At 51.7% G+C, this 26,094-nt stretch overlaps 1 protein-coding gene across 1 annotated transcript; it reads left to right on the top strand.

Annotated features, from left to right (window-relative positions):
* The first annotated feature begins 239 nt into the window (after positions 1 to 239).
* Positions 240 to 24,920, top strand: CHAF1A (chromatin assembly factor 1 subunit A). Its single transcript, XM_052643940.1, has 15 exons — positions 240 to 343; positions 2,905 to 2,955; positions 4,589 to 5,451; positions 11,380 to 11,436; positions 14,072 to 14,301; positions 14,434 to 14,494; positions 14,850 to 14,918; positions 15,936 to 16,162; positions 16,689 to 16,857; positions 17,010 to 17,090; positions 17,483 to 17,575; positions 18,267 to 18,519; positions 19,064 to 19,554; positions 23,849 to 23,945; positions 24,449 to 24,920. Exons 1-15 carry the CDS (start codon positions 292 to 294, stop codon positions 24,547 to 24,549), a joined length of 2,895 nt encoding a protein of 964 aa, XP_052499900.1. The 5' UTR covers positions 240 to 291; the 3' UTR covers positions 24,550 to 24,920.
* The last annotated feature ends 1,174 nt before the right edge of the window (positions 24,921 to 26,094 follow it).

The raw sequence follows: 26,094 nt of genomic DNA, 5'->3' as shown, positions 1-26,094 counted from the left end.
TGAGGAAGCCCCGCCCTCAGCTGGAATATCAATAGGGGAGCCATGGAAGGAATGGAGGCTTCGGTTCTCGCGATGATGCCCCGGGCGCTCCCCTCTTCCCGAGTAGGGCCGTCACGTGACGCGGCATCACCCAATCGCCGTGTGGGCCGCGGGGGTCGCCGCGGTTCCCGCCAAATACGAGCGCGGCGGCCGCGGCAGCAGCGGCGCGGGCGGGAGGGCTAGCAGCAGCGGCCGCCTGAGCGGAGCCCGCTCCTCCGCCGCCTGAGGGGAACTCGAGACGTCGCCAGCGCAATGCTGGAGGAGCCGGAGTGCGGGGCGCCGGGCGCCCGGGGAGAGGCCGCAGGTCGGTTCCAGCCCGCGCTGAGGGAAAGGGGGGTCGCGGCGCGCGGCCTGTGTGGGCCGAAGCGGCGGTTGGGGGCGGACTGGCCTCCTGGCCTGGGCCCACGGCTGTGCATCTGGCGTTCGGTCCGTGGAACCATTACAACCCCGGGAAAGGGCCTTGCGACCCGAAAGGCACCTCTTTGACGTTATTGTTGCAGCCGCGACCATTTTTTTTCGGCGCTTTTACGTCAGTTCGTCCTTCCAGAGCGCTTTGCGGTGACGGGTGTGTGTGTAGCCCGGAGGGGAAACTGAGACCCAAAGAGGCGAAAGGGCCGGATTTGTTGGTTACCGATTGCGTTTGTGTCCCCCGGACAAGTTGGACCCTGCAGCGGCGCTATGGGCCGGATGTGGAAACTGAGGTCCGGGGTCCCATGGGGTCGGGGGACCGGAACAGCTCCGTCTAAGGGTCAGGGCCAGCCCAGGTAAGAGGCCCGGGTGGTAGGGGTCCCGGGTTCTTGATGCCGCCGGATATGCAGGAAGACATATCTTTCTCCTTCCTGTGTCTTGGGAGGGGGCTTTCTGGCTCCTGGCAGGCCCCTTATATGGGGTGGCGAACTGAGGAGGACCAGACGGCTTGTCTCACCTGCTCCACTCCCATTTTGCCCCCGGGACTTGGCGCAGTGCTTGCTTGACACATAGTAAGTGCCCAGTAATTAAGTGTTGGTAGGGACATCCGTTAATCTAGTTCAGAATTTCTCAGCCTCAGCACTATTGACACTGGGGGTCATTCTGTGCACTGTAGCAGCATCTCTGTCCTCCACCCATAAGATCTCAGTAGCAAGCCCTTCTCATCTGAGACAACCAAAAATGTATCCACTGTCAAAATGCCTCCTAGTTGAGAAGCACTGTGCTGTTTCCAGACTGGGATTTCAAACAGACAGAACTCATATAAAGTTGGGGCTGATTGTCATGGACGGTCATTGGACCCAGTATGGATGTTGAAGAAATTTACAAAGCACTGTCTGTTATTATGACCAGGCTATCCTAAAATGGGAGGATGTTTTAATGCCAGATAAAATTAGGAGGGATATAGTCTCAGAATAAAAAGCAGTGGTAAGTTTGTACAGAAATGTTTGTTAATTGCATGTATACCTTTGAATAGACTGAGTCCCTGGATGGGATCCCTTTTATGTCGACGTGAGGGCACCTCTGTTCTGTTTGCATCAAAGCTGGTGACTCAAGGCCATGCCAATAAATCCTTGTAATTGACTGAAAATTAAGTGGCTAAAGATTGTGTATCCTTCAACGGGGGTGGGGAGGAGTTCATGTTTTTGAGAACTGAAAACTTGGGAATAATACTGTCTTGAAATGGGAAGAAAGGAAATGTCTTCTGGGTACCTTTCTTGTATTCCTAGCTTGGAAGCAGGTAGAGTAGGTTCATCTGTGGGCAGTTGAGTTTTTTTAGAAAGCCAGGATCTGATTTTTAAAAATACTCACTCGTATGTATCTTTTTAAAAAAAAGAATTTAGATCAGCCAAAATAACTAGACTTTTCCAAACCAGATCTAGCAGATGTCAGCTTCTCAACTTATTCTAGCCATTTGAAGATATTTATTCAAGGACTTAGTTCTGTTTATCGTCATTTCTGTACCAGTTTTGATACTGTTATGCCTTTTTTTTTTTTTTTTGGCATATTTCTTTCCCCCCTGTGCAGGAAAATAGCCTCCCTTATCATTTCTTGACTGTGCTTCAGCTCTAACTTGGCAGGCTCGAGATGCTTTAAGTTGTATCACCTTTTATAATAAACCCTATTTTAAGAGAAAATAAGCCCTATACCAATTGTACAGATTTGTTGGTGGGGAGGGGTTGGATTGGAGGAGAATGTTTGGGCTCCTATTATGGTAAAATCAGCTGATGCAATGTTTTCTCTCATCTCTAGTTTCCTTACTTGATTTCCAACTACCTGCCAGGCCCTGAGCCCATGTGTGGGACGAGTCTGTGTACTGTCACAAAGCTGGTGTTCTGATGGGGGGAGAGACAGAAACATAAAAGTCTCAGGTGTGCTAAGTGATAAAACAAGATGTGACAGCATTCAGGGCAGAATTTCTCAACCTACTGACATTTGAGATCAGATAATTCTCTGTGGTGGGGAGCAGTCCTGTGCATTGTGAGATATTTAGCAGTGTTCCTGTCCCTTACCCACTTGATGCTGGTAATACGCTCTCTTCAGTCATGACAACCAAAAAATGTCCTTTGTTGTTCAGTTGCTCAGTTGTGCCTGACTCTTTGCAACCCCATGAACTGTAGCCTGCCAGGCTCCTCTGTCCATGGAATTTCCCAGGCGAAAATACTGGAGTGGGTTGTCATTTCCTTCTCCGGGGGATCTTCCTGACCGGGGATCGAACCTGTGTCCCCTGCATTGGCAGGCAAATTCTTTACCACTGAGCCACCAGGGAAACCCAAGGATGGTGTTGGGAGTACCCAGATGAGCCCCACTGGACAACCACTTTGTATAGTAGGTACTGTATTTTTTGCTCCGTTGTTTCCAGCACTTAATAACATATCCTTTGACATTCATTCACAGCCATGGATTGCAAAGACAGGCCAGCTTTTCCAGTCAAGAAGTTAATACAAGGTAACTCTGGGAATGGGTTAAATATTTGTTCCTAGCTTATGTCCTTCATTGTTTTCTCAATTATTATATTTTTCATTTCCCTTGAGCAGAGGCAGGCCATCTCCTGGGGTCCTCATCAGAAGCAGAAGCATCAAGGGGGTGGAGGGGAGAAGACAGTTGCATCTTACATTTGGAAGCTGGGAAACCCATTTCACTGCGTGCTGTTCCCAGGACCAGATGCAGAGGTTGCTGCTTTTACAGCTGGATTCCAGCATATTGACTTTGTAATATTTTTTCTCATGGAGGAAAAATATACTGTATATTCTATATACCGTAGAGCAGGGGTACCCAACCTTGGGATCTAGTGCCTGATGATCTGAGATGGAACTGATGTAATTATAATAAAGTGCACAATAAATGTAACCATCCCCCCACCCTCAGTCCATGGCAAAACTACCTTCCATGAAACCTGGCCCTCATGCCAAAAAGGCTAGGACCACAGCTGGAGAGAGTTTCACAGGCATTCTAGCCTCTGCTCCCAAGTTGTCAAAGCCAATAACATCTCTTGATGTTGCCAGATGTCCCCTGGCAGGCACAGCTGTCCCTGGTTGAACACCTTTTTACAGGAAGTGTCTCAAAATCCTTTCATGCAAAAGGGAGGAATGAATTTTCCCTTAGGTCAGATTAGTGGCTGGACTATATAAAAAAGGATGGTTTTTGGTTTTCAAAGCTTGGTTATCTGGTTCCCCTGTAGCAGCTGGCCTTCTGTCATGACTGACAGCAAGGTTGGTGTTGGTAGGAGTTGTATGAAGGGCAGCCACCTTCCGAGGTTAAAGGATTAGGGCCAAACCGAAGAATCTGTGGGCATGATCATCTTATAAACGAAGCCAGAACAGGTTTATATGTTTGGTCTACATTAGAAAGTAGTTAATAAGATGTTTGGGTGTTTGAGTACAGGCAGACTCCGTAAGAAAGTCACCCATCTGCATTTCCTCAGTCTTCCATGTGCCTGTCTCTCAGAACCATCCAGAAGGTTGACATGCACTGGGAGGATGCTTGTTTCGTTGGCAAGAAAAGCTAACAGCCTGGAGTGCTAGGAGCAGAACAAAATCTTAACTGCAAATGGATCTGTCTCTTTAGCTTTTGGAACCATATGCACTTATCTTCAAATGGGATTTCCACCCATAATAAACAACTTTAGAATTTGAACTGGATCTCAAAGAGATCAGAAAATGTCTTCTTCGAAATTCTTGCAGAGTCCCTGCTCTAAAAGCTTGTCAGGGTTTGGGGATTTTGTTTGTTTTCCATTTCTTTTTCTTTGTTTTTGTTTTTTTTGTTCATTTGTTTTTGCTTTTAATTTGGTTGTTGGAGAAGTCCATAATGAAAAGACTTGTTGTTTAGTCACTAAATCGTGTCCAACTCTTTGCAGCTCTATGGGCTGCAGCATGCTTGGCTTCCCTGTCCTTCATTATCTCCTGGAGTTTGCTCAAACTCATATCCAGTAAAAGATAATCCCTTTTTAAACTTTAGATATCCTCCCTACCCCCAAGTACATCAAGGTTGTTCATTTTTTGAGAATATGGAATTTTAAAGTATTGATTGTCATTGTTCACACTATCGCTTAAAAGAGGTCCTCCTTCTCTTCTGGTTTCAGCCCGACTGCCATTCAAGCGCCTGAATCTTGTCCCCAAGGAGAAAATTGACGATGGCTTGGATGACACAGGGGTCTCTCGGGGTGGCCCTGTGCAGACTCAAGTCCACGACTTAGAAACCTCTTTGGACCACTTGGAGAACTGTCACATGGGTTCTGACATCGATTTTAGGCCAAAACTTGTCAATGGGAAGGGACCCTTAGATAACTTTTTAAGAAGTCAAGTTGAAACCAGTATTGGCCAGGCTGTGGTCATAATCGATTTGACAGAGGACTCGAGCAACCCCCGGGACAACATGGTGGGCCACAGTAAATTGAATTCTGCCGCCTCCCCAGCTCAGAAGAACATAAATGGAGTCCCAGACAAAGCTGGAGATGACAGGGGACTGCCAAAGGCCAATCAGAAGGACGAGCTGGCAAGTCCCGAAGAGGCCCTTTCAGAAGTTCTGTGCAAGACAGAGGCAGGGGGTGCTGACTCAGGGGGTGTAGACAGGAGGGGACTCGCACAGAGGGGCTCACCCCAAAACTCTCCCAAGCTGACTGGTGGCCTGAGCACGTGCTCTGAGAAGGACCGGGACGGCTGGCGTGAAGCCGGGGGCATCCTGTTCAAGGGGAAGATGCCCGTGGTTCTCTTGCAGGATATCCTGGCCCCCAGACCGCCAGCCAGGTCTCCTCCTGCCACTCCTCCCGGCCAGGCTGTGCCTTCTGAGAGCGAGACACCGGAGTCCAGCCCAGAAGAGGACTTGGCACTGAGCCACTCATCCTTGAGCTCTTCCTCTCCCACCAGCTCCCCCGAGGGGCAGTCTGTGCCCACAAAGCTGCATACAGGCCCCAGCCCCCTCCCTGCCTCCACACCCGTCTGCAGAGTGAGTACCTCCCCCAAGTCAGTGCTGCCTGAACCTAGAGGCTTCCATCCAGCCCCTCACTCTTCACCAAGGGATCCTATGTTGCCCAGCTGGCTAGTGGCTGAGTGAGTGTGGCCACAGATGAGCTCTCGTGACCTGGGCAGGTCCATTGCAGAATTCTTTCTGATACCGAGAGCCACTGAATTGTTCATTGTTGTGCATGCTGTGATGTGCACCAGTGTGTGTGTCTGTGCCTTCCTGGTAGCCTTGTTCACACTTAAATAATGGTGCTGGTCACCTTAGCCACACTAGTGACTTAATGGCTGTGATCCTCAAGTTAGCCTTTATATATATATACACACACACACATATTTTTTTAGATGTTTATTTGGTTGCACTGGGTTTTAGTTGCAGCGTATAGGGTCTTTGATCTTTGTTGTGGCATGCAGGATCTGTAGTTGCAGCATGTGAACTCTTAGTTGCGGTTTGTGGGATCTAGTTCCCTGACCAGAGATCAAACCTGGGTCCTCATGCATTGGGAGCGCAGAGTCTCGGCCCCTGGACCACCAGGGAAGTCCTTCAAGTCAGCCTTTAACTTCAGCTCTAGGCACTCCTATTCCAACACAAGAGGCATACAGTCATTGCTGGTAAGCACTCAGCGTTGGTGACGAGACCCAAAGACGGCAGGAAGAACAAAACGGGGCATCCTGAAGGGTCAGCTCTCATGATCGCCTGTTTTAAAACCTCACCCGGAGAAATGAGAACAGAAAAGACCTGGCTCCGTGTTTAAGGCCCCAGGCAGGTGGCTTTGGAAATTTCTGTTTCTATTATTGGCTTCCAAAGGACATAATGGCAAATGTCTCTGTTCTAACCTGTCCTTGAGGTCCTATGGGTAGAACTGAATCAATTAGTCAAGAATCACAAAGCATATTTCACAGTGTCTGTGGTTTGAGGGTTTTATAGCACTTGTATGTGTTCATATCGGGTTTTCACATAAGATTGGATCCTGGGGCGAGTCATTTATTTTCTACTGTACCTGCTTCATTTGACCATAAACTGCCTATCTTGACTGCTTTCTGAAATTCTATCCCTAGCATATTAGCCATTATTCTAGACGATTCCATTTCTTATCTTTTTATCTCCCGAGGAGATTGGAGAATGGGGAAAGTGGCTTCCTCTTTAGGTTCACAAAATAGCAATCAAGTCCAGGGTCATCTTTTTTCCTTTTGAGTTTCTAGATGTGTCAGACTGAGATACTCAGGTTTTAAATTCCCATCTGAGCTGTCACCCAGACTCTCAGAACCTGAGTTTGGGTCCCATGCCATCAGCCATCTTGTTCTGTTTTGACCCTCCAGTCACACTGAATCCTTGCTGCTTCTGCTTTGTAGAACTACTTTGTCACATGACTGGTGACAGCCATTGAGCCCAGAGAACAGGACATGTACACATTTTCATTTTCCTTCATAGCTTTGTTTTTTAAGTTTGTTTTTATGCGCATAGCCAGGTTCCAGGACTGGGAGGCCACGCTGGTGGGGCTTGTTGCAAAGCAGCGCTACTTCCTGTGCACGGCCTAAACGCTGCGCGCATGAACCAGGTGTGCCGAGTTTACCAAAGCCTGCCTCTGAGACCCTGATCTGACTCCCTACACAGGCTTGGGGTTTTAGATGTTCTAGAAGACAGTGTTATCACTCAGCTTTGCAAGCAGTTCATGCTGCAGGCGGTGAGGCCTTACAGCCCTCCCCACCAGCCTATGGCGCAGAATTGCCCCAGTCACCCACAGTGTGCAATAGAGCCCCCTGGTGCTGGGTGACGCCCCACGTGTGAGAGTGAAGTGGAGTGACCACCAGGAGATGCCCGAGGGCCTTGCGCACTCAGTTTCTGGTTTATCTCCTCACTTTCAGGAGTGCTGGATTTCCTTAGTGGTTGATTTTTGTGGTTGGTAACTAACATTTACAACTTTCCCTGGTGTGGGCCCAGGTTCTTCCTGACCCCTGTTACTATGGGGAATTCTTTTTCCATTTTCTCTCTGCCTTCTCTTCTCCAGATTGTAGGCAGAAGCTTGTTGTAGGCTTGCAGATTGTTTCTTATTCCCATGTCATGTGTGTGGTTTTTATTGGGCTCAGTTTATCCTGGACTTGGTATCATAAATCTGCATTGGGAACCCCCAAACATTAGCTGGTCCGTGTGTGCGTGCATGTGTGGCCGAGAGGGAGACCCAGCTCGTTAAAATGCAGATCATCCCATCCCTTCATCTAGAGAGCCTGACTTTGAAAAAACACTTAGGAACACCTTTTCTAGATAACCCCAGGTCTCTTGACGAGCCAAAGCGTGGCTGTTTGGCCTCAGAGCTTTTACCACCTGGGATAGAGCTGTTTCTCCAGTTTGTTTGCAGAGACACGTGTGATTAGTCCATGTTATTGTTGACTCAGATGTTTGTTCCCTAAAGGACTGTGTGGATACAGTGGTGTTACCGGAATCTACGCCTTGCCTCTGTACAGTTGCTGGAACTCTTTAAATTATATTAAATGATGGTAAATTATTTATTATAAATAATAAATTATATTAAATGCTCTGTTTTTTAAAAAATGTATCACTGACCATCAAAGCCCCTTTTGGTTTTTTCCTGTCCTGCAGGTTGCCACTATAGTTGTCTTACATTGCTCTGTGTGGTGTGTATGTGAAGGATCCCTGGGAATATACAGTATCATTTTGTTACCTTACATGAGCCATATACTGTCAGTATGTTTCTTTTTTATTCCAGGGTATGTTTACCTGTATTTTACACTGGGGTGGGAAGATGTATGTCTTTAACTGCTATACTGTATGCAGATGGTGCCATGGTGTGGATAAACTGCAGTTTGCACAGTCATACTTGTTGACAGATATTTCTTTCTTTTTTTTTTGTTTTTTTTTTTAAAGTATTTATCTGACTGCCCTGGGTCTTAGTTGCAGCCTGACGGATTTTCCAGTTATCTTCATTGTGGCATGTGGGATCTTTAGTTGTGGGATGAGAATGATTAATTGCAGCGTACGGGATCTGACCAGGGATCAAATCCCAGGTTCCCTATATTTGGAGCCCTAAGTCTTAGCCACTGGACCACCAGGGGAGTCCCAATGGACATTTCTATCGTCTCTTGACTCTCAGCCTTGATGGCTGGTAATTGTCCTGAGCTTCCCTGGGTGGTGGTTCAGAAGTGCAGGCTCACAGGACTGGTCGTGTCAGTGTCTGCGTGCTGACAGTCCCCCTCGCCTGGGGCACTTGGAGTCGTGTCTCCCCTCCACCTGCTCTCCCTCCCCTGCTGTCAGGGTACTAGCTGCTGTGGGGCCTCCCTCCTCACCTCGCCGCTCCTCCCACTGCTCTCACCAGACTGAGGGGGCTCTGGAGTCTCCGGAATACAGTGCAGGAATTTTACTGCATGGATGTGGTTACATATGTTTTGACTCTTGGATAGTTGATGTATCTGTTTTTACCTCATACTAGAATCCTGGGTCTTACTTTTGGTAGCTGAGTTCCAGATAGGGCTTCCCTGGTGTCTTAGGAGGTAAAAGAACCCACCTGCCAATGCAGGAGACAGGTTCAATACCTGGGTTGGAAAGATCCCCTGGAGAAGGGTATGGCTACCCACTTCAATATTCTTGCCTGGAGAATTCCATGGATGGACGAGCTTGGCGGCCTACAGTCCATGGGGTTGCATAGATTTGGTCACGACTAAGCTGCTGAACACTAACACTTTCCAGGTAAGTAAAATGTGTGGCCTGTATTTTGAAAGAGTTCTATAAATATGAGGCCAAATCTCAAGAAGATAAAGTTATAGCCGTTCAGTAAGGTTTATCCAAATGTATGGTAAAGCAGAAGAGATATTGTAAGTTAAATTGCAGTTGCTGTGATTATTGGATATCATGATGCCAGCTCTTGGTAATCATGTGAACTCTTTTATTCCTGAACTCATAACACAGGGTAAGATTTGGAAGGGGCCTGATTCTGCAGCTGAATCTTAGCAAGTATGGGCGAGACCTAACACGTCTTCCTGCACAAACGCCCTGGTACAGCAGGGTGTGGCAGTGACGTTTGGTGCTGTATTCTTTGAATACAAAGGACAGTGACATAGATACAGCACCTTCCAAACCCTGCTACCTTCTCCTTTGTTGTGGGGGTGAAGTCCGCAGGTTTGACAGGCAGAGTGGATGCTGGAGAAGTGGGTGCTTTTTCTTAAGCGCTTGATGAGACAGCTTTGGTGTTTCTGTGGGCACCTGGCTTAAAGAGGTGAGGCTGAGCACTCTGCCAGTCACGTGGCTTTCACATGGCCAGGCTCAGCCCTCTGCTGAGGGAAGGCTCGGTCTAGAAAGGACTCAGTGTGTCCCGAGTAAGAAAGGTGTCTTATCTGTATGTGTTCATCTGTAGGAAGTCTTAAGGCCGGGCTTTCCTGCCCTAAGAGAGAAAGCACTGTTTTCATATAGTTTTGTCAGTGTGTCAGACAGTTTTGAGAGAGATGGGCTTTTGATCTTTCATCTTGTCTCATTTCTTGGCTGCATAAGATGAGCCCAGGGAGGGAGGGCGTGTTTTTTTCCAGCCCAAATTCTCCCCATTGCTTGTCCAGTGAATGGTGCGATTGCCAGGATACCCTGCTCTGGAGGGAGCTTAGCCCACTAGGCTGGTCTTGTGTGTGCTCCTGCTGCTGCTGCTAAGTCACTTCAGTGTCTGACTCTGTGCGACCCCATAGAGCCATTTTGCCAGCATGGTGAGGGAGCCCGTCCTCGCAGTCCAGGCACAGTATGCAGCAGGGCGACTGAGAATGCTGTGCTCTAGAACATAGGGGTTCTGGCCCGGATTACCACTTCCGGCCAGCTGACTCTCTATCCTGGACATTCACGCCATTTTTTAAGAGGTAAAGCCTCACTGGGCAAGGAGTACAAGTTTGTGGCCCATGGGAATCCAAGCCCACGCATGGTTGCTTGAGTCACATGGTATTGATTTGTAGACATGACAGGCAGACCTCTGAGCTAGTGCGGATCTGGTTTCAGATTCCCCTGCCATAAAGTGCATGTCACAGTAAAGCAAGTCACGTGGCTCTGTTGGTTGCCCAAAGTACATACCTTAATTTAAAAAATACTTAACTGAAACTTCCCTGATGATGCAGTGGTGAAGACTCTGCTCTCCCACTGCAGGGAAAGTGGGTTCAATCCCTGGTCAGGGAACCAGTATCCCACATGCTGCACAGCATGGCCAGAAAAAAAAACTTCACTGCAAAAAATGCCATCGTCTGAGCCCTCAGTGAGTCGTGGTCTTTGTAGTAGTAACGTCGAGGATCACTGACCACTGATCAGCATACCACGTATAACAATGAAAACGTTTGAAATTTGAGGATTACCAACATGTGACACAGAGACACAAAGGGAGCAAATGCTGTTGGGAAAATGGCGTTGATAAGACTTGCCCAATGCAGAGTTGTCCACCCCCCCCCCCCCCCACCTTTTTTTTAAATGTGTTATCTTGGAAGCGAAAGAAAGCAAGGTGTGCCTGGAGTCGCAGAAAACCTCCACTGTCAGCCTTCCTGGGGAAAAGTAGAAGGGGCAGCCGTGCAGGGCTGGGTGTCTGCAGGACTTGGGACTCGGCCTCCACGGTTGCTTATAGGCCTGCTGCTCTGTGTTTCCCGAACACCAAGGCCTTGCCTGTGGCTCTCGATACCAAACTTGGCCTCCATTTTTGGTCATCTGCCTTCCGGCCTCCCTTAATATCTCCACATGTATGCTTATGTGCTTTCATTGGAGCTTATGACCCAACCAAGACCTTCTGGTTTTGTTTGCTGGAACCATCACCCAGAAAGGTTTCCATTGTTGTTTTGCAGTGTTGCCCTCCTGGAGACCTCCCCTCAAGGACAGTTCAGTGTGTTAAACGTGTTAAAGTGATTGAAAGAACCTGTGTTCTCATTTCAGTGTCTTTCTTTTCAGGTAACTAAAAAACTGGTCAGAGGCTCTGCAGAGAAGAACAAGATGAAACTGCAAAGGGTAAGGTTTGTCCCCTGAAGTAGCAAGTTCCCCAGCTGCACTCTTCGCACTAAATGGGCAGCAAAGCCCTTTGCATGGCTCTGACCCAGTTTTCACTTTCCCCTGCTCGCCCTGGGCAGCATTTTGAATCTTGCTTCATTTAACATAACTGGGCCTCATGTTTGTAGCTTGCATCACTCTGAGCTTTGCTGAATCCGGAGGTTTTGCTTGTAGTCTTTTTTAAGCTTTTACTAGAATCAGTACTGTCATAATAGTTAGGCATCCCCATTATAGGGTTTTCTTTGTCTTTTTTTTGATTTTTGGCTGAGCCACTTGGCATGTGGGATCTTAGTTCCTTGACCAGGGATTGAATCCATGCCCCCTGCAGTGGAATCTTGGAGTCTTAGCCATTGGACCACCAGGGAAGTCCCCCCCATTGTAATTTAAAATTGCCTTAAAAAGAACCCAGTTCCTCTCCCTGCGCCCCATGCTCCTACAGGTAGATCGAAGTTACACACACCCCTTCTGAGGCACTGTAACAGGGCCCTTATACCAGATGGGTGATTACTGTAAAGGGGTTCCCTGTTGAGTCTTCTTTTATCTGGGGGGTTACATTGTTACACACAGCAGTGCAGGGGGGCCTTCTTTCTTACTGAGTGAATTGCAAAGCAGGTCATGGACTCCTCCCACCTCAGCACCAGCTCAGGGGAGGGGCACTCATCAGGTGCTTCTTGTGCTGTCTGCCTTATGGCCGCGTTCAGTTTTTGTGTTTCAGGTTTGATGGCTTTAATGTTTCTTAAGTTTTTACTGAATTTGTTACAGTATTGGGTTGGTTTTTTTTTTTTTTTTTTTTGGCCACAGAGGCATGTGGGATCTTAGCTCCCCAACCAGGGATTGAACCTTCACCCCCTTGGATTAGAAGCAAAGTCTTAACCACTGGACCACCAGGGAAGTGCTCCTGATGTCTTTTTGAAAGTTTATCTCATTCTTTGTTGGAATTTCAGAACTAGACACCTGCTTGGCAGGTGTAGCTGAAGAGGTCTGATTTATGCCTAATTCCAGAAGCCTCCTGTCCTTGCAGTTAGCAAGGAGAGCCCCTCCCCCCCCCACCACTCTGCAATTGCTTCTGGTTTCCTCACCCTGTTACTTGATCAGTTACTCAAGCCCCTGCTCCAAGGGTCCCATGAGGACATTTGGCAAGGACGTTCTCAGGTCTCTATCAGCGTGCCTCCATGGCTTTTGTGATAGGGAGCAAAGGTTGATCAGGGCAGGGTGTTCTCTAGGGACAAAGGCACAATCATAGGCCCAGATGGAGAGCTGAGCTGTCCGGCTCCTGCCAAAGGTGGGAAGCCTATGATGATTCTTGTCCTGGAAAATTACCCAGTGCTGTGAGAAGGTAGGGCTTCCTCAGTGGCTCAGTGGACAAAGAATCTGCCTGTAGTGCAGGAGGAGACACAGGAGTTGGCGGGGTTGATCCCTGGGTTGGGAAGATACCCTGGAGAAGGGAGTGGCAACCCACTCTAGTATTCTTGCCCGGAGAATCCCATGGTCAGAGGAGCCTGGTGGCCTACCGTCCAGAGAGTCGCAAAGCCTCCGACATGACTGGCAATGTTAGAAGGTGCCATCCCTTCTGTCTGAGAGCTGAAACTTGTTCAGTGTGAATGCCACGTTATATACTAAGTCAGTGCTCCAGGCCACATACAAATTCTTGGGAATGAGGAACCGATAAAATGAGATGTTCATGCTTCAGAGAAACCAGTGGTTTCCTCCTGCTGGTGATGAGGAGGCCCAGGCATTGTCACGGAAATCATGATGTCTTTTCTTACCTTCTGACCTTCTCAGATCCTGAAAAATGTTTGTATGGTTTTTAAAAGAAATGGTTTTAAGTTTTAAAACAGTGGGAAACAGATGAGAACACATTAAAAAACATAAGCAAAAAAACCTTTTTAATCTGTGAAGCCATTTCTCAAAAAGGTTTTTTTGCTTATGTTTTTTAATGTGTTCTCATCTGTTTCCCACTGTTTTAAAACTTAACTCGTCAGGTTTCCGGGCCTTGCCTCATCCTGCTCTCCCATTTCCAGAGAAATAAAATAAACCCTGTTGTCTAGAATAGTTTTGGAGGGAATGGAAAGAAAATGTCTTTCGGCTGTGGCATGCCAGAATCTTAGTTCCCTGACCAGGGATGGAACTTGTGCCCCCTGGAGTGAAAGCGCAGAGTACTGACCACTGAGCCGCCAGGGAAGCCCCAGGAAGATGTTTTTGTTTTGAGGACAGGGAGGCAAGGTGTTTTAAATGTGTCTTTATTACCACACTTTTTTGAGCAAATAAATGTTACTCCTACCCAACAGCGGGTATCCCATGTAGGCAGCCGAGAAGGGCTTACTTCATTTTTTTTAGTTAAGTAAAAGTTGACCCTCATTCCACGCTTGAAAATGGTGTCTTAAACGCATCATACTGTTACTCGCCTGCGAGGCCCTGTGGCAGCCGGCCAATCCTCATGGCCTTTCTCAGCGCGAAAGGAGATGTAATGGACCAGATATTCCCGTCTCCGTGTGTGTGCTGGCCAGCGGGCCTCGCATCTCCCCGTCCGCCTGCACACAGCCTGCCCTCCCCAGTGTCCACCCGCCGGGCTGAGCTGTGTGCCATCTCTATGCAGGATAAGGAGCGTCTGCGGAGGCAGCTGAAGCTCCGGGCCGAGAAGGAGGAGAAGGAGAAGCTGAGGGAGGAGGCCAAGAGGGCCAAGGAGGAGGCCAGGAAGAAGAGGGAGGAGGAGAAGGAGCTGAAGGAGAAGGAGCGGCGGGAGAAGCGAGAGAAGGACGAGAAGGAGAAGGCGGAGAAGCAGCGGCTCAAGGAGGAGAGACGCAAGGAGCGCCGGGAGGCTTTGGAGTGCGTGCCCCGCCCCCTCCATCTGGGGTCCCACACCCTCTGCCTGTCCCACTGTCACCTTACCCCACCCCCCTCCACGGGCATCAGCACAGGCCTGGGCCAGCAGGTGTCACTGAGTGTGATGTCTCATAGGGCAAAGCTGGAGGAGAAGCGGAAAAAGGAAGAGGAGAAACGGTTGAGAGAAGAAGAAAAGGTAGAATGTGTTTCTAGATCGTGCACCTTCCCGTGTGTTTGAGAAGCAGGGCTTCTGCCTGATTGCTGCTGGATATCCCTGAGGTGGTGGTGGAGCGGGGTGGGCAGGACTGACACCTGTAACTAGGCCGGTTTGGGTGCTGGCCCAGCCCTGCCCAGCTGGCTGTCTTCTCTGGTCCCTCTGCCCACAGGAGCAGCTCTAACCTTTGGAGTTGCCTGGTACCCATTTGTGGGTTTGGCGAACTCGCATTAAATTAATGCTTTCAACGTAAAAATTCTTGGAATTCAGTTACAGGGGCTTTTACATGCTTAAGTTCTCTATTTCTTTCTCACCCTCATCTTCTCTTGCATTGCAGCGCATTAAAGCCGAGAAGGCTGAAATCACGAGGTTCTTCCAGAAACCAAAGACCCCACAGGCCCCCAAGGTGAGCGACCTGCTTCCTCTGGCTTTGATTTTGGTCTCTGTCAGGCTGTACTGTTTGAAAAGTAAAAAGGCATCTTCTGACCCACTGGCTGTGGCTTTCATTGAGAGGGATGTCCTCTGGCCTTGGGAGCTTCTATCTTCAGTAGAATCTGGAGGTTTAATTCTTACCATCCACTGTGCGCTCAGAAAGGCAAAAAGTGGCACGTTTGCTCAAACTACAAAGTGTTTATAGAGGTTGTGCTGAGCTCCTTGAGGGAGAAAGACCAGTCTTCACCCTCAGTGGATGTCTGCTCAAGATAAGAGGCAGGATTGAGCGTAAAACAACCCATGGGGTTCATTCAGCACAGGATTTTGCTTCCTGTCACCTTCTAGACCAGGCTCTGCCTGTGAAAACCACAGACCTCCATCCCCTCCCTCCTCCATGCTCCAGAGGTGCAAGGGTATCCTTCCAGGTCTTTCACTGAGCATTTCCCTCCCTCCTATGTGTATTCATGTACCTAACAAATTATGAATTTATTGTTTACCGCTTTGCTGAGTTGTATCTTGGATTCTTTCCACATTGGCCCTTGTTCGTTCTTTCTCGTTGCTGCAGTACCGTGTCATGGTGTGGGTGCATCATACTTGGTATCCCCTTGCCAGTGATTTCCACCCCCACCTCCCAACAGTGCGTGAGTGTCTCACACTTCTGTGGACCTGACTGATGGGTGAAGAAAAACATGTATTTCTCTTTGTGTTTCTCCATGATTCTTGGTGCAGTTGAACATCTCTTTGTGTTTATCATTTTATTTCTCTTTATTTATTTTGTTTCTTTTTCTGCCAATTCCTCTTTTTTGTCAGGTTATTGCAGGATTGGCTTTCTTCTGATCTCTGGTTCTTTATATTATCTTGGTTTTTGTTCTTGGTGAGGTGTCTCCTTTGACACTGGGTCCCACGTCCTTTGGCTCCTCCTCAGCACCGGCTGTGCAGGTCCGTCACACAGTAAGCACAGTGGTGCCATCACATCCCTTTTCCATTTCAGACCCTGGCTGGTTCCTGTGGGAAGTTTGCCCCTTTCGAAATCAAAGAGCACATGGTCCTCGCCCCTCGATGCCGGACTGCCTTTGATCAAGACCTCTGTGACCAGCTTGACCAGCTCCTCCAGCAGCAGAGCAGCGAGTTCTCCTTCCTCCAAGATCTGAAAAGGCGGCGGCCGCTCAGGTCTGGGCCCACTGTGGTGTCTAACCGGAACACAAACCTCTCAAACAGGTTAGTTCTGAGGGGAGCTACCAATTGCCCTTGGTGAAGTTGGAGAGTCCTCAGTGGCCGAGCAGAGCCCGGTCACTGCTGAGTCCCTTGGCCTTGACCGGTCAGCTCCCTCCCTGGCCTCAGGCCCCGAATTCCACTGCTCCATCAGCTCTCTCCTGGTTTCACTTCCGAAGTCTCCCAGGTGTGGTGGCCTTGCGGAAAGTCCCGGCTCTGGAGTGCAGGCTGCCTCTCCTGGGTCCCCAGACCCCTCCCCGGATGGAGCTGACGTCTAGACCACTTGCCTGGAGGGCTGCTCCCCGTCTCTTGCCAGTGTACTTGTTTTCACATGCCCACTTCTGTACGTGCTGTGGGGCAGCAGCTCCCCATCTGGTTCCTCTCTCCTTCTCACGCCATGTCCCTGGAGTAAACATTGGCCTGCTTTAGGGCTGCCCGTCTCTAGTGCCCACGACCTGCCACCCCGGGAAGAAGGATGTTGTGGTGGGCGAGTGCACCATGAGGAGCCTTCTAAGCCAGGGTTTGTCTCCAGCGATGTGGTGATTGTGGAGAGCAGCAAAGTGGACGGCGTTCCTGAGCGGAGAAAGTTTGGCAGGATGAAGCTTCTACAGTTCTCTGAGAACCACAGGCCAGCATACTGGGGCACGTGGAACAAGCAGACGACAGTCATCCGCCCAAGGGACCCCTGGGCCCAGGACAGGGTGAGTGTGTGGGCACTGCTCCAACCCTTGTGTATCCTTCTCAGCGTGGCCTTCTCCCACGGCCCTGGGGCTTCACAGAGTTCTAGCTTTTTAGCTCTGCCATTCCTTCCCGACCCTGGAGACGACAGTGACTGCTGTGTGTGTGCCCTCAGGACCTCCTTGACTACGAGGTGGACAGCGATGAGGAGTGGGAAGAGGAGGAGCCGGGAGAGTCCCTCTCCCACAGCGAAGGGGTGAGCGTGGCAGGGGCTGAGAGTTCTGGCGAGAGGGCTCCCTCAGACAGCATCTCAGCACCAGATTTATAGCTACTCTTGGAAACCCTTGTTTGGTGACACTTACCTGCCTGATGTGGACAGGAAAGTGCCCAGATACTCCTGGGTGGGCCCGCCCGTCTCCTGCCACACCCGCTGCCTTACTCTGGGCCCCACTTATCTGTGTTCTGCCTGGCCCTCCACCTCCACCAGAGTATAGTGGGCTAGTTAATGGGATCCTGGCTGATCCTCAGGGTGTCCGTAGAAATGACACATGAAGCACTCGAAGGCTGTTTCCTTTCTACGTGTTCACAAGTGAATTATAAGTAAAGCACATGTTTCCACACGTTATCACTGTGCTTTTTTCTCTTGAGGACGAGGACGATGATGTGGGAGAGGATGAGGATGAGGACGATGGTTTCTTCGTGCCCCACGGGTACCTGTCTGAGGATGAAGGAGTAACTGAGGTGAGGGGTGGACGGCAGGTGATTGGGCCAGAGCTTGGTGGCTGCTGACCTGGGGGTGGTTGCGTAGGTCCTGGCCCACCCTGTAGCCGATTCCTTGTGGACCTCGCTCCTCAGAGGCTCAGCCTCACTCCCCAGCTTTCTCAGTTCTGCTGGATGGTGGGACTTTTGAGGGAGCCATTTCCAGAGCTCTGAAGGCCTGCCGGGTTGGGAGACTGGCAGGTGTGACCCATCTCAGAGTCACACTTGGGGACCTTTGTCCTTCATACATTTCCAACCAGCGAGGCAGATGGGTCTCGTCAGGCCCACAGCGAATCTGGCTTAGACAGTGGCATCATTCTGAGGTGGGAGAGGCCCAGCATGGTGATTTCAGCTCTAGGATCACATGTTAAGCAGAAAACCCAGAGTGGTGCTAAGAGGTCTACTGAAGAGGTAATAAAAATAAATACCTGTGACTCTCCAGTGAGGGCTAGAAAGGCAGGTGCACCTAAGATACTTGCGGGTGAAGGTGCCAGTTATTCAGTCTGAAAACATTCTCTGCCTGTATTATCGCCAGTCAGGTGCCATCCACACTGGCCCTGAGTCTGTGAAGAGCTCTGCCCACCTCCCATATGCTCTCACTGTCCCAGAGGTGGGCACCAGGGGTACTGGGGAGCAGGGATCCTGAGCGAGTGTCTGCTCTCTAACCTGCCAGGAGTGTGCCGACCCGGAAAATCACAAGGTGCGCCAGAAACTGAAGGCCAAGGAGTGGGATGAGTTTCTGGCCAAGGGAAAGCGGTTCCGCATTCTCCAGCCCGTGAAGATCGGTTGCATCTGGGCGGCTGACAAGGACAGCGGTGCTGACCTGAAGGTGCTGCAACAGTTCACGGCCTGCCTGCTGGAGACTGTGCCCCCCGAGGAGGAGCAGACGCCCAAGGCCTCAAAGAGAGAGAAGAGGGACCAGCAGAGTGAGCACCAGCTCTGGGCGGGGGCGGGGCGGGAGACTCCCTCTGAGGGTGGCCAAGTAACTCACCGGTTCTTCAAAGAAACAGCCAGAGCCAGTGCTTGCTGAGGAGGTGTCCTTTCTGTGACGCTCATGAGAGCTGTACAGGGTGGCTGCTTAAGTCAGCCTGTTTCCCTGATGGTCACACACATTCTTAGTTCTTCAGAGCCAGGAGGGCCACTCAGAATGGGTGCATGAGGGCAGTTACTAAGAAAACGGACACAAGAGGTGAGGCCTGACAGTTTATTCCAACCAGTCCTGCATCATGAAGTGTGGGCCTCCCAGAGTCTCTCCTGGAGCAGTTCCTGTGTTTAAATCCACCCCTAAGCAGCCACCTGCGCTAAACCTGTAGTGGTGGTGGTGATTTTGCGATATAAGTCAAATCACTGCTGTGTGTCAGTTATGTCTCAGTAAGCCAGGAGGATAACAAGGCCACCCAAAGCAGTCTGTGTCTCAGCCTCCCAGGGGCCGTGTTCATTCCGACTCCCCCTGCTCCCTCTCCCCACCAGTCCTGGCCCAGCTGCTCCCGCTGCTGCACGGGAACGTGAATGGGAGCAAGGTGATCATTCGGGAGTTCCAGGAGTGCTGCCGCCGAGGACTGCTCAGCAGGGACGCCGGCAGCCCAGAGCACAGTGCCACCAGCCCCCCGAGCCCTGGCCCTGCCCGCCCGCAGACCCCTACCACCGGCGAGGACATGGCCGTGCCCTCCAAGGCCAGGCTCAAGCGGATTATTTCTGAGAACTCGGTGTACGAGAAGAGGCCCGACTTCAGGATGTGCTGGTACGTCCACCCACAGGTGCTGAGGAGCTTCGCCCAGGAGCACCTGCCTGTGCCCTGCCAGTGGAGTTATGTCACCGCAGTGCCCTCGGCCACCAAGGAGGACAGTGGCAGCGTCCCCGCCCCGGGGCCCGGCCAGGGTATGCCTGTCTCACTCAAGAGGAAGTCGGCAGGTAGCATGTGCATCACCCAGTTCATGAAAAAGCGCCGGCACGACGGGCAGGTGAGACCCCGCCGCGGCTTGTAGTTTGTAGCAAACTTTCCTTTTAGGGCATGTTTAGATTTATAACAAAACTGAGGTGACAGAACTGACCAAAATAGAGGCATGGGTGTAGAGGTTTCCCCACCCACCAAGCACTCGCAGCAAAGTCTGCGTGGCTGTCACAGCTGATGCACCTAGGTGGACGCACCCCTGTCACCCAGACTCCAAGGTTTTCTGTGCATCCCGTGGGTTTGAACAGATGTGTGATGGCGTGTGTGGCATCGCAGTGTCACACAGCTATGTCACTGCCTTCACACCTGTGGTCTGCCTGTTGGTCCTTCCCTCCCTTTACCCTGGGCCGCCACTGGGCCTACTGCTTTCACTGGATTTTTCAGTTAGTTCTGTGCCTTTATGCTTTCTTCCTGTCTTTTCATGGTTTGACAGCTCATTTCTTTTCAGTGCTGAATGAAAAGTGCATCTTTTCCATGCAGCAGCTTCTGTTTGGTTAGTTTTTGTGTTCATTTAACACAGTTACTAAGCACTTACTCCATACCAGGTAACCTGCTAGGCCTTGTAGACAGTGGTGAGCAAAACGCCATCAAAGGGGAGACAGACTGGAGTCCATGGTGGGAGCAGCCAAGTAACTGTATCCTGACAGCACATGGAGGAGGAAGCGTGTGGCCTCACGTAGATAGGCCACGTACAGGGAGGGCCTCGCCTCACCTGGAGTCAGGTGGGCTTTCTGAGAGTTGCTGGTCCCCAGAGCGAAGGCTCCCGCACTGCCTGGACACACGGAGGCTGGGCCCCCGCCTCAGCCTTGGTCCGTGTTTGACGTTTGTTTCTGTTACTGGCATGGGAAGGTGATGGGTTTAGTCTCCTGGCTACTGTCACCAGAAGCCTGGTCTTGGTGTGGACACCAGTCCTCACTGAGGCCAGGGTCTCGCGCAGCTGAAGATCTTAGAGACTCGAGTTTATGTGGGTGAGATGGTGTGGTGAGAGCTGGTCTCTTGCTTGCCTCCGGGGCTCTCCTAGGGTGCTGTTGCTCCAGGAGGTGCTGCTGGGGGTGAGGGAGAATAAAGGGAGCCTGCGTGTGCTCCCTGTCCCCTACCCCTGCTCCTGCCGCATGTGTGGGGGCAGAATGGGCAGGGGGCTGGCTCCTGGAGTGATGCCCGCACACAGACGAGGTCTTGGGTGCGATGTAAGCCTTCTTCCTGAATCATCACAGCAAGAGGGAGCCTAGGACAGTCCTGTGCAGTCATGGCAGCTGTTCCTGCCAGCCTCCACCCCATCCCTGTCAGCTGTGGACACGGCTTGATACAGTAGCGCCCATCTGGTTAGGAGTGAGGGACCCAGCCCCCCAGACAGTTCCCTCCTTGGGCCTGGACCCAGAACAGGCCCTCATGTGTTCAAGCTGTGCTGAGCTGCAGAGCTCGTTAAGGGTCAACATCATCATTAACCAGTCTCAGAAACCAGACAGTCTCAGAAGACTGCACCTGTGGATGCTCAGGTTGAAACCAGCTGGGGAGCCAGTGTGAACATGGCCAGGGCTGGAAAGACCCTTTGGTGTCCCAGTCCAGGCAGGGTTTGCGGGCTGCTGCCCTCATCAGCCCTCCACAGCCACCTTGCTGAGTCCCCTCTGCTCTTCTTCCCCTCCGACGGCATCCACACACGTGCTCGCAGTTTTTGTCTTTATGTGGAGAAAGACGGGTTAGCCCTTATCCCCTGTTTCCTCTTGTACTTGACGTGGATCTCTGCTCTTGGTGCTTTGTTATTTACTGAGAAAAAGTGCTCCCCAATAAACGGGGCCCCTCTCCCCAGGTAAGGGGTTGGTCTGTGAGAGGCAGTGACATGGGGCATTTCATCTGATGACACCCATAGCAGTCAGTGCTATTCAGCTTCTCCCCGTTCACTGGCCTCAAAGGGGCTCCGAGGTGTGGCAGGATCTCACAGAGGGCCACACGTCCAGTGGTTCTGGGCATGCTGGCCCCAGTGGTTCTGATTCCGTGGGTCTGAGAGTAGCTGCTAATGTCTGCACTTTAAAAACCCCTTTTTGGAGCTTCCTTGGCAGTCCAGTAGCTAGGACTCCAAGCTTCCAATGCAGGAGGCGAGGGTTCAGTCCCTAGTCAGGAACTAGATCCCACATCCTCGCTTATAACAGCGCTTGGACCCCTGGGACCATGTAGGCCTTGGGACCGTAAATGCATGGAAGTTGGTCTGCAGGAACAGGAGGTCCTGAGCTGGTGAGCAGTGTGGTCCGGGGCCAGGCTCCTCCTGTCTCCTGTTGCTCCTGCCTGTTTGTGGCCGCAGAACAGCTGCTGCACTGCCAGCCTGCGAGATGAGGATGGCCAAGCCTGCCTGGGGAGGAGTCCCGTTTACCTGGAAGGAGGAGCAGACTCCGCCTGTGTCTTTCTGACTGGAACGTTCTGACCCAGCCACCCAGCTGAAAGAGAGGCTGGGGCCTTGAGACCTTGACCACCTCCAGCAGAATCCTGGTGGTTTGGGACAGGCAAGCCAGAAGAGAGCTCTGGGTGTGCACTGAGCTGGCCTGCAAGGCAGGACACAGGAGCTGGGGAGACTTCCCGAAGGCCGGGTTGGTGGCCTGGGAAAACGTGGATGGTGTGTATGAATATTTTAGATCGGGTTGGGATTTTTAACGTATGGGAATTTTAGAAGCTTTTCATTTAGAGTTCCAACTAGTGTTATACTTTATGGGTTTACACAGTACCGTGATCAAGTGAGATGAGCCGGCTATTAGGGCCACTTCTGCCCCAAAGAGTGGGTGAGTGAGTGTGTGTGTCCGTCCCCCCGGCAACTCAGCTCTTCAGCCTTGTTCTGTTTTTGCACAGGCAGGGGCTCTGTCTGTCGTTTCCAGCCTCAGTGCTTGGTGGTAGTGACATGTCTTCCTAACTCCCAGGGCTGCATGGCCGGCTTTGTGCCCTCTGCCTGCGATAGCAACAGCAGCATGTCGGGCTCTCCCCCGGCTGCATGTGCCGACAACCCTCAGCCCAGCACGTGGGACCCCATCCTGGAGCCTCACCTTAGAGGCTTGAGACCCGTCATGTGCCTGTGGGGCTGTGGGCTGCTGTTCCTCCCACAGAGGGCTTCTGGGCCCAGAGCAGTCCTCATCCGTCTGCACTTGGCTCCCAGTGTGGAGGCCCAGGACTGGGGAGGCTAGGAGACCCACCTGTCCCTGTGCTCACCAGACCCAAGCCTGCATGGCTGGGGAGTGGAGAGTGCACTGTCTGTGCTTCTGAAGCAGGTGCCTGGAAGCTGCCCTGCACCTCCCAGCAGCCCCCATGCCAGCTTGGGGCCATTCCTGCCTCGGGGGCCCCCAGCCCATGGAGCCCTTCTGCAGCTTCTACACTAGAACTGAGGGGTCTGTGAGCGTATGCTGTCTGCCAGCCAGGCTGGGACCGTGGGCACAGCGGACAGCCTTGCTGTACTGTCGTCCCTTTTCCAGGCAGACTCGCAGAGTAGAAGGGCTCTAGGAGGGTGTTGAGCCCCTTGGAAGGGAGCCCAGCTCCACTGCCTGTGCCAGCGCTTGTGCATGGGCGGTGTTTAGGATTGGTCCTGTTACTTCCCGATTCTGTGTCTCTGTCCCCTCTGGTGGAAGCTAGTGATAACAACCCAGCCCTCCTGATGCCCATTCTCGGGGTGCTGGTGGCGTCCACATGGGCAGAACTGGGCAGAGTGGGCATCAGAGGAAAGAGTTCACAAGTGTTGGGCGGAGGGACCAAGCTATTGGACAGAGAAGAAAACACTGACCAACTAACTTCTTAGCCACCTACTTATTCCAGCAGATAATAATTCAGAGAAAGCATGTGTTTTGTCCATCTCCTTTTGAAACCAAAGTAGAGGATCCCCCATCCCAATTCTAATTTACAAACAATAATGCATTATTTTTCTAACAAGGTAAATAATTAGTTCATTTGAGAGTACTCCCAAGGTTTCCTTTGATCGTAACTCTTGAGACACTAAGATTTCCCTGACTCAGACCTTAAAAGAATCTGCCTGCAGTGCAGGACACCTGGGTTCAATCCCTTTGTGGGAAAGACCCTGGAGGAGGGCATGACTGCCCACTCCAGTATTCTTCCCTAGAGAATCCCATGGACAGAGGAGCCTGGTGGGCTCCAGTCCATAGGGTCTCAAAGAGTCGGACACGACTGAGCAACTAACACTTTAACTTTCATCAGGCTCCTCAGATAGTGTCTCCTGGATGGGCAGAGAGGGGTTGGGTGTGCAGCAGTGGGTGGCGGGGTGGGGGTCACACCGACCCTGTCTGCTGCTGCTGACACAGTGTGCCTTGTCTGTTGAGGTTGGCACTGGAGACCTGGACGGCTTCCAGGCGGACACAGAGGAGGAGGACGACGAGGAAGGCGACTGTGTGATCATGGACATCTCTGATGTTGGGGGTGAGCAGGGTACCACACCCTCCTCTTTTCCTTCAAGCCAGCCGGGAAGGGAAGGGGCAGTTAGTCACCTCTCAGCTCGCATCCTGTGATGAGGACTGAGGAAGAGGTCCTGAAAGGCGCCAGGCAGGCTGGTGTGATGGCGGTGTGGGTGTCGGGCCTCCTGCCTTGGTCTGAAAGCTACATTCAGGAAACCAGAGACCCGAGGGTTGGTGAGGAGCTGTGTTAGGGAGGAGGGGTGTAGGACCTCTGAACCATACTTCCCCAGGGCAGGGAGCCAGAGGCTGGCCAGCCTGAGGCCGGCCACTGAGCCTTGCTGCCCACTTTATCTTTACCACGGGCTTCCCCTGCCCTGGAGGGTCAAGTGTAGAGCCTGCTGGACAGGGCTGCAGAAGCACACAGGCTCAGGGTGAACACAGCTGAAGCCCCAGTGACAAGGCGGTGGCTTGCCTGCCCTCCCCCAGAGTGGACCCAAGGCTGAAGCCCCTCCCTCTCTTGCCTTGCAGACATCCAGGCCCCATGTGGAACGACTTCCGGAGCTGGGGGCTCAGTGGGGATGGACACCAGTGAGACCCTCGTGGCCCCCAGCTCACTTGGCCTGTCCTGAGTGCCCAAGTGGCCCGTGTATGTATGTAGAATGGTTAGGGTATTCTCGACGCCTCTCAGATACTTGAAAGTCCTGACTCCTGTGTAAAGAGCACTTTGTCCTGCTTGGCAGACCTCCCTGGAGGTCTGGAAAGTTTTATATAGGATACTTGGTTAGGTTTTTTTGATATTTGTAAAAAATTTCCTCCCAAAGCTGCATATTAATCTGCCCTTTAATAAAGCATTATTGTGATGTGACCTGCATGGGGAGGGCCTAGTCGTGCCCCGTGGACCCTGAGCAGGCACAGTGACGAGATGCTTGTGAATGAATTGAAGCCCCTCGGATGCGGCGCGGCACCCGGACCTGACATGGACCTGTATAAACTATTGTCTAGCCCGATCTGGCGTGTCTGTCATCTCTTCCAACACATGGTGTCTGTGCCTGGTGTGTCCAGAGGCCAGCGCTCTGCTGTCCAGTGTCCGCCCCCCAGTTCCCCCATGCGTGGGCCTGTGGCCTTTGTTTAAAGTTCAACGCTTCGTACAAGTTCTGTCCTATCTCTTTGTTGTGAGGTCCTTGGCCTCTCTGCTTACCTCATTCAGGGCTGGGCTCCTCGGCAGGTGCTTGTGCTGGTTAACCCCTCCTGCCCCTTGGTGGGTGGGCAGAGGGTGTTCCCAGCCTCGGGAGTGCTGAAGCTAGAAATTGTGGAGCCAGGCGCTGCACCTACTGGACCCTGGAGCGGCCCTAGGCCAGGGCTGTGACGGGCCCAGCAGAGGCATCTCAGCATGTACCAAGGGCCTGGGGCAGCGAGGCTCTGGCAGAATTCCGACTATTGGAACCAGGCTCCAGTCCTGCTAGCCCTTCACAGCACGTTGTTTTGTTGGAAGAAGAGTCAGCTGGCATCTCAGCATGAGTACCTGTTCGACTGTGGATGCCTCAACCATGAAGTGGGGCAACATGACCCCGCCCTTGGGGGCCACACCGTCTGCTAGCTAAGACCCCCACCCCACCCCGGGCCTGCCTCTCCTGGCAGCACCCTGATCCTCCTGGAGAGGGTCTCTCCCTCCAGCTCTGTGGGGGTGGGGTGTGGACCCTGGCCCCACCTGGGAATAAGTGCTGTAGGTTGCTGGCACAGGGGTGAAGCATGGGTGCAGCTCCCACCTGTAGGTGTGGCCGCCAGCCTCTATCATGGTTAAGTGCCTTTAACCTTGCTAGTTGCCACCTGACAATTTACCATCTACCCACTAGCAGGTTCTGGGGATCAGGCAGCCAAGGAGGTGGGCCCAGGTCCTGCCCCCATGTGAGGACAGCTGCGGGCTGCCCAAGTATGAGGCACAGCTTGTGTGGGGGCTACTCAGTGGCTCTGGGTTACAGGAAATTTTTATGTCTAATCACATCAGGGGCCTGGAAGCTCTCACCTCACAGTGGCCAGAGAGCCAGTCATCACTGGCCTCCATGAAGGCGGGGTCCAGACAGGGCAGGTCCTCTACCTTCCAGACGTTTGTTTTCCTGTCTGTTAGATCCCTGTGGCTGCTGTGACAAAGCACCCACGTTGTTCCTAACAGTTCT

This window comes from Budorcas taxicolor, chromosome 7 (assembly GCF_023091745.1).
Source record: "Budorcas taxicolor isolate Tak-1 chromosome 7, Takin1.1, whole genome shotgun sequence".
Classification (NCBI taxonomy): Eukaryota; Metazoa; Chordata; class Mammalia; order Artiodactyla; family Bovidae; genus Budorcas; species Budorcas taxicolor.
Note: the sequence above shows the minus strand (reverse complement) of the source record. Positions and strands in the feature narration are given on the sequence as shown.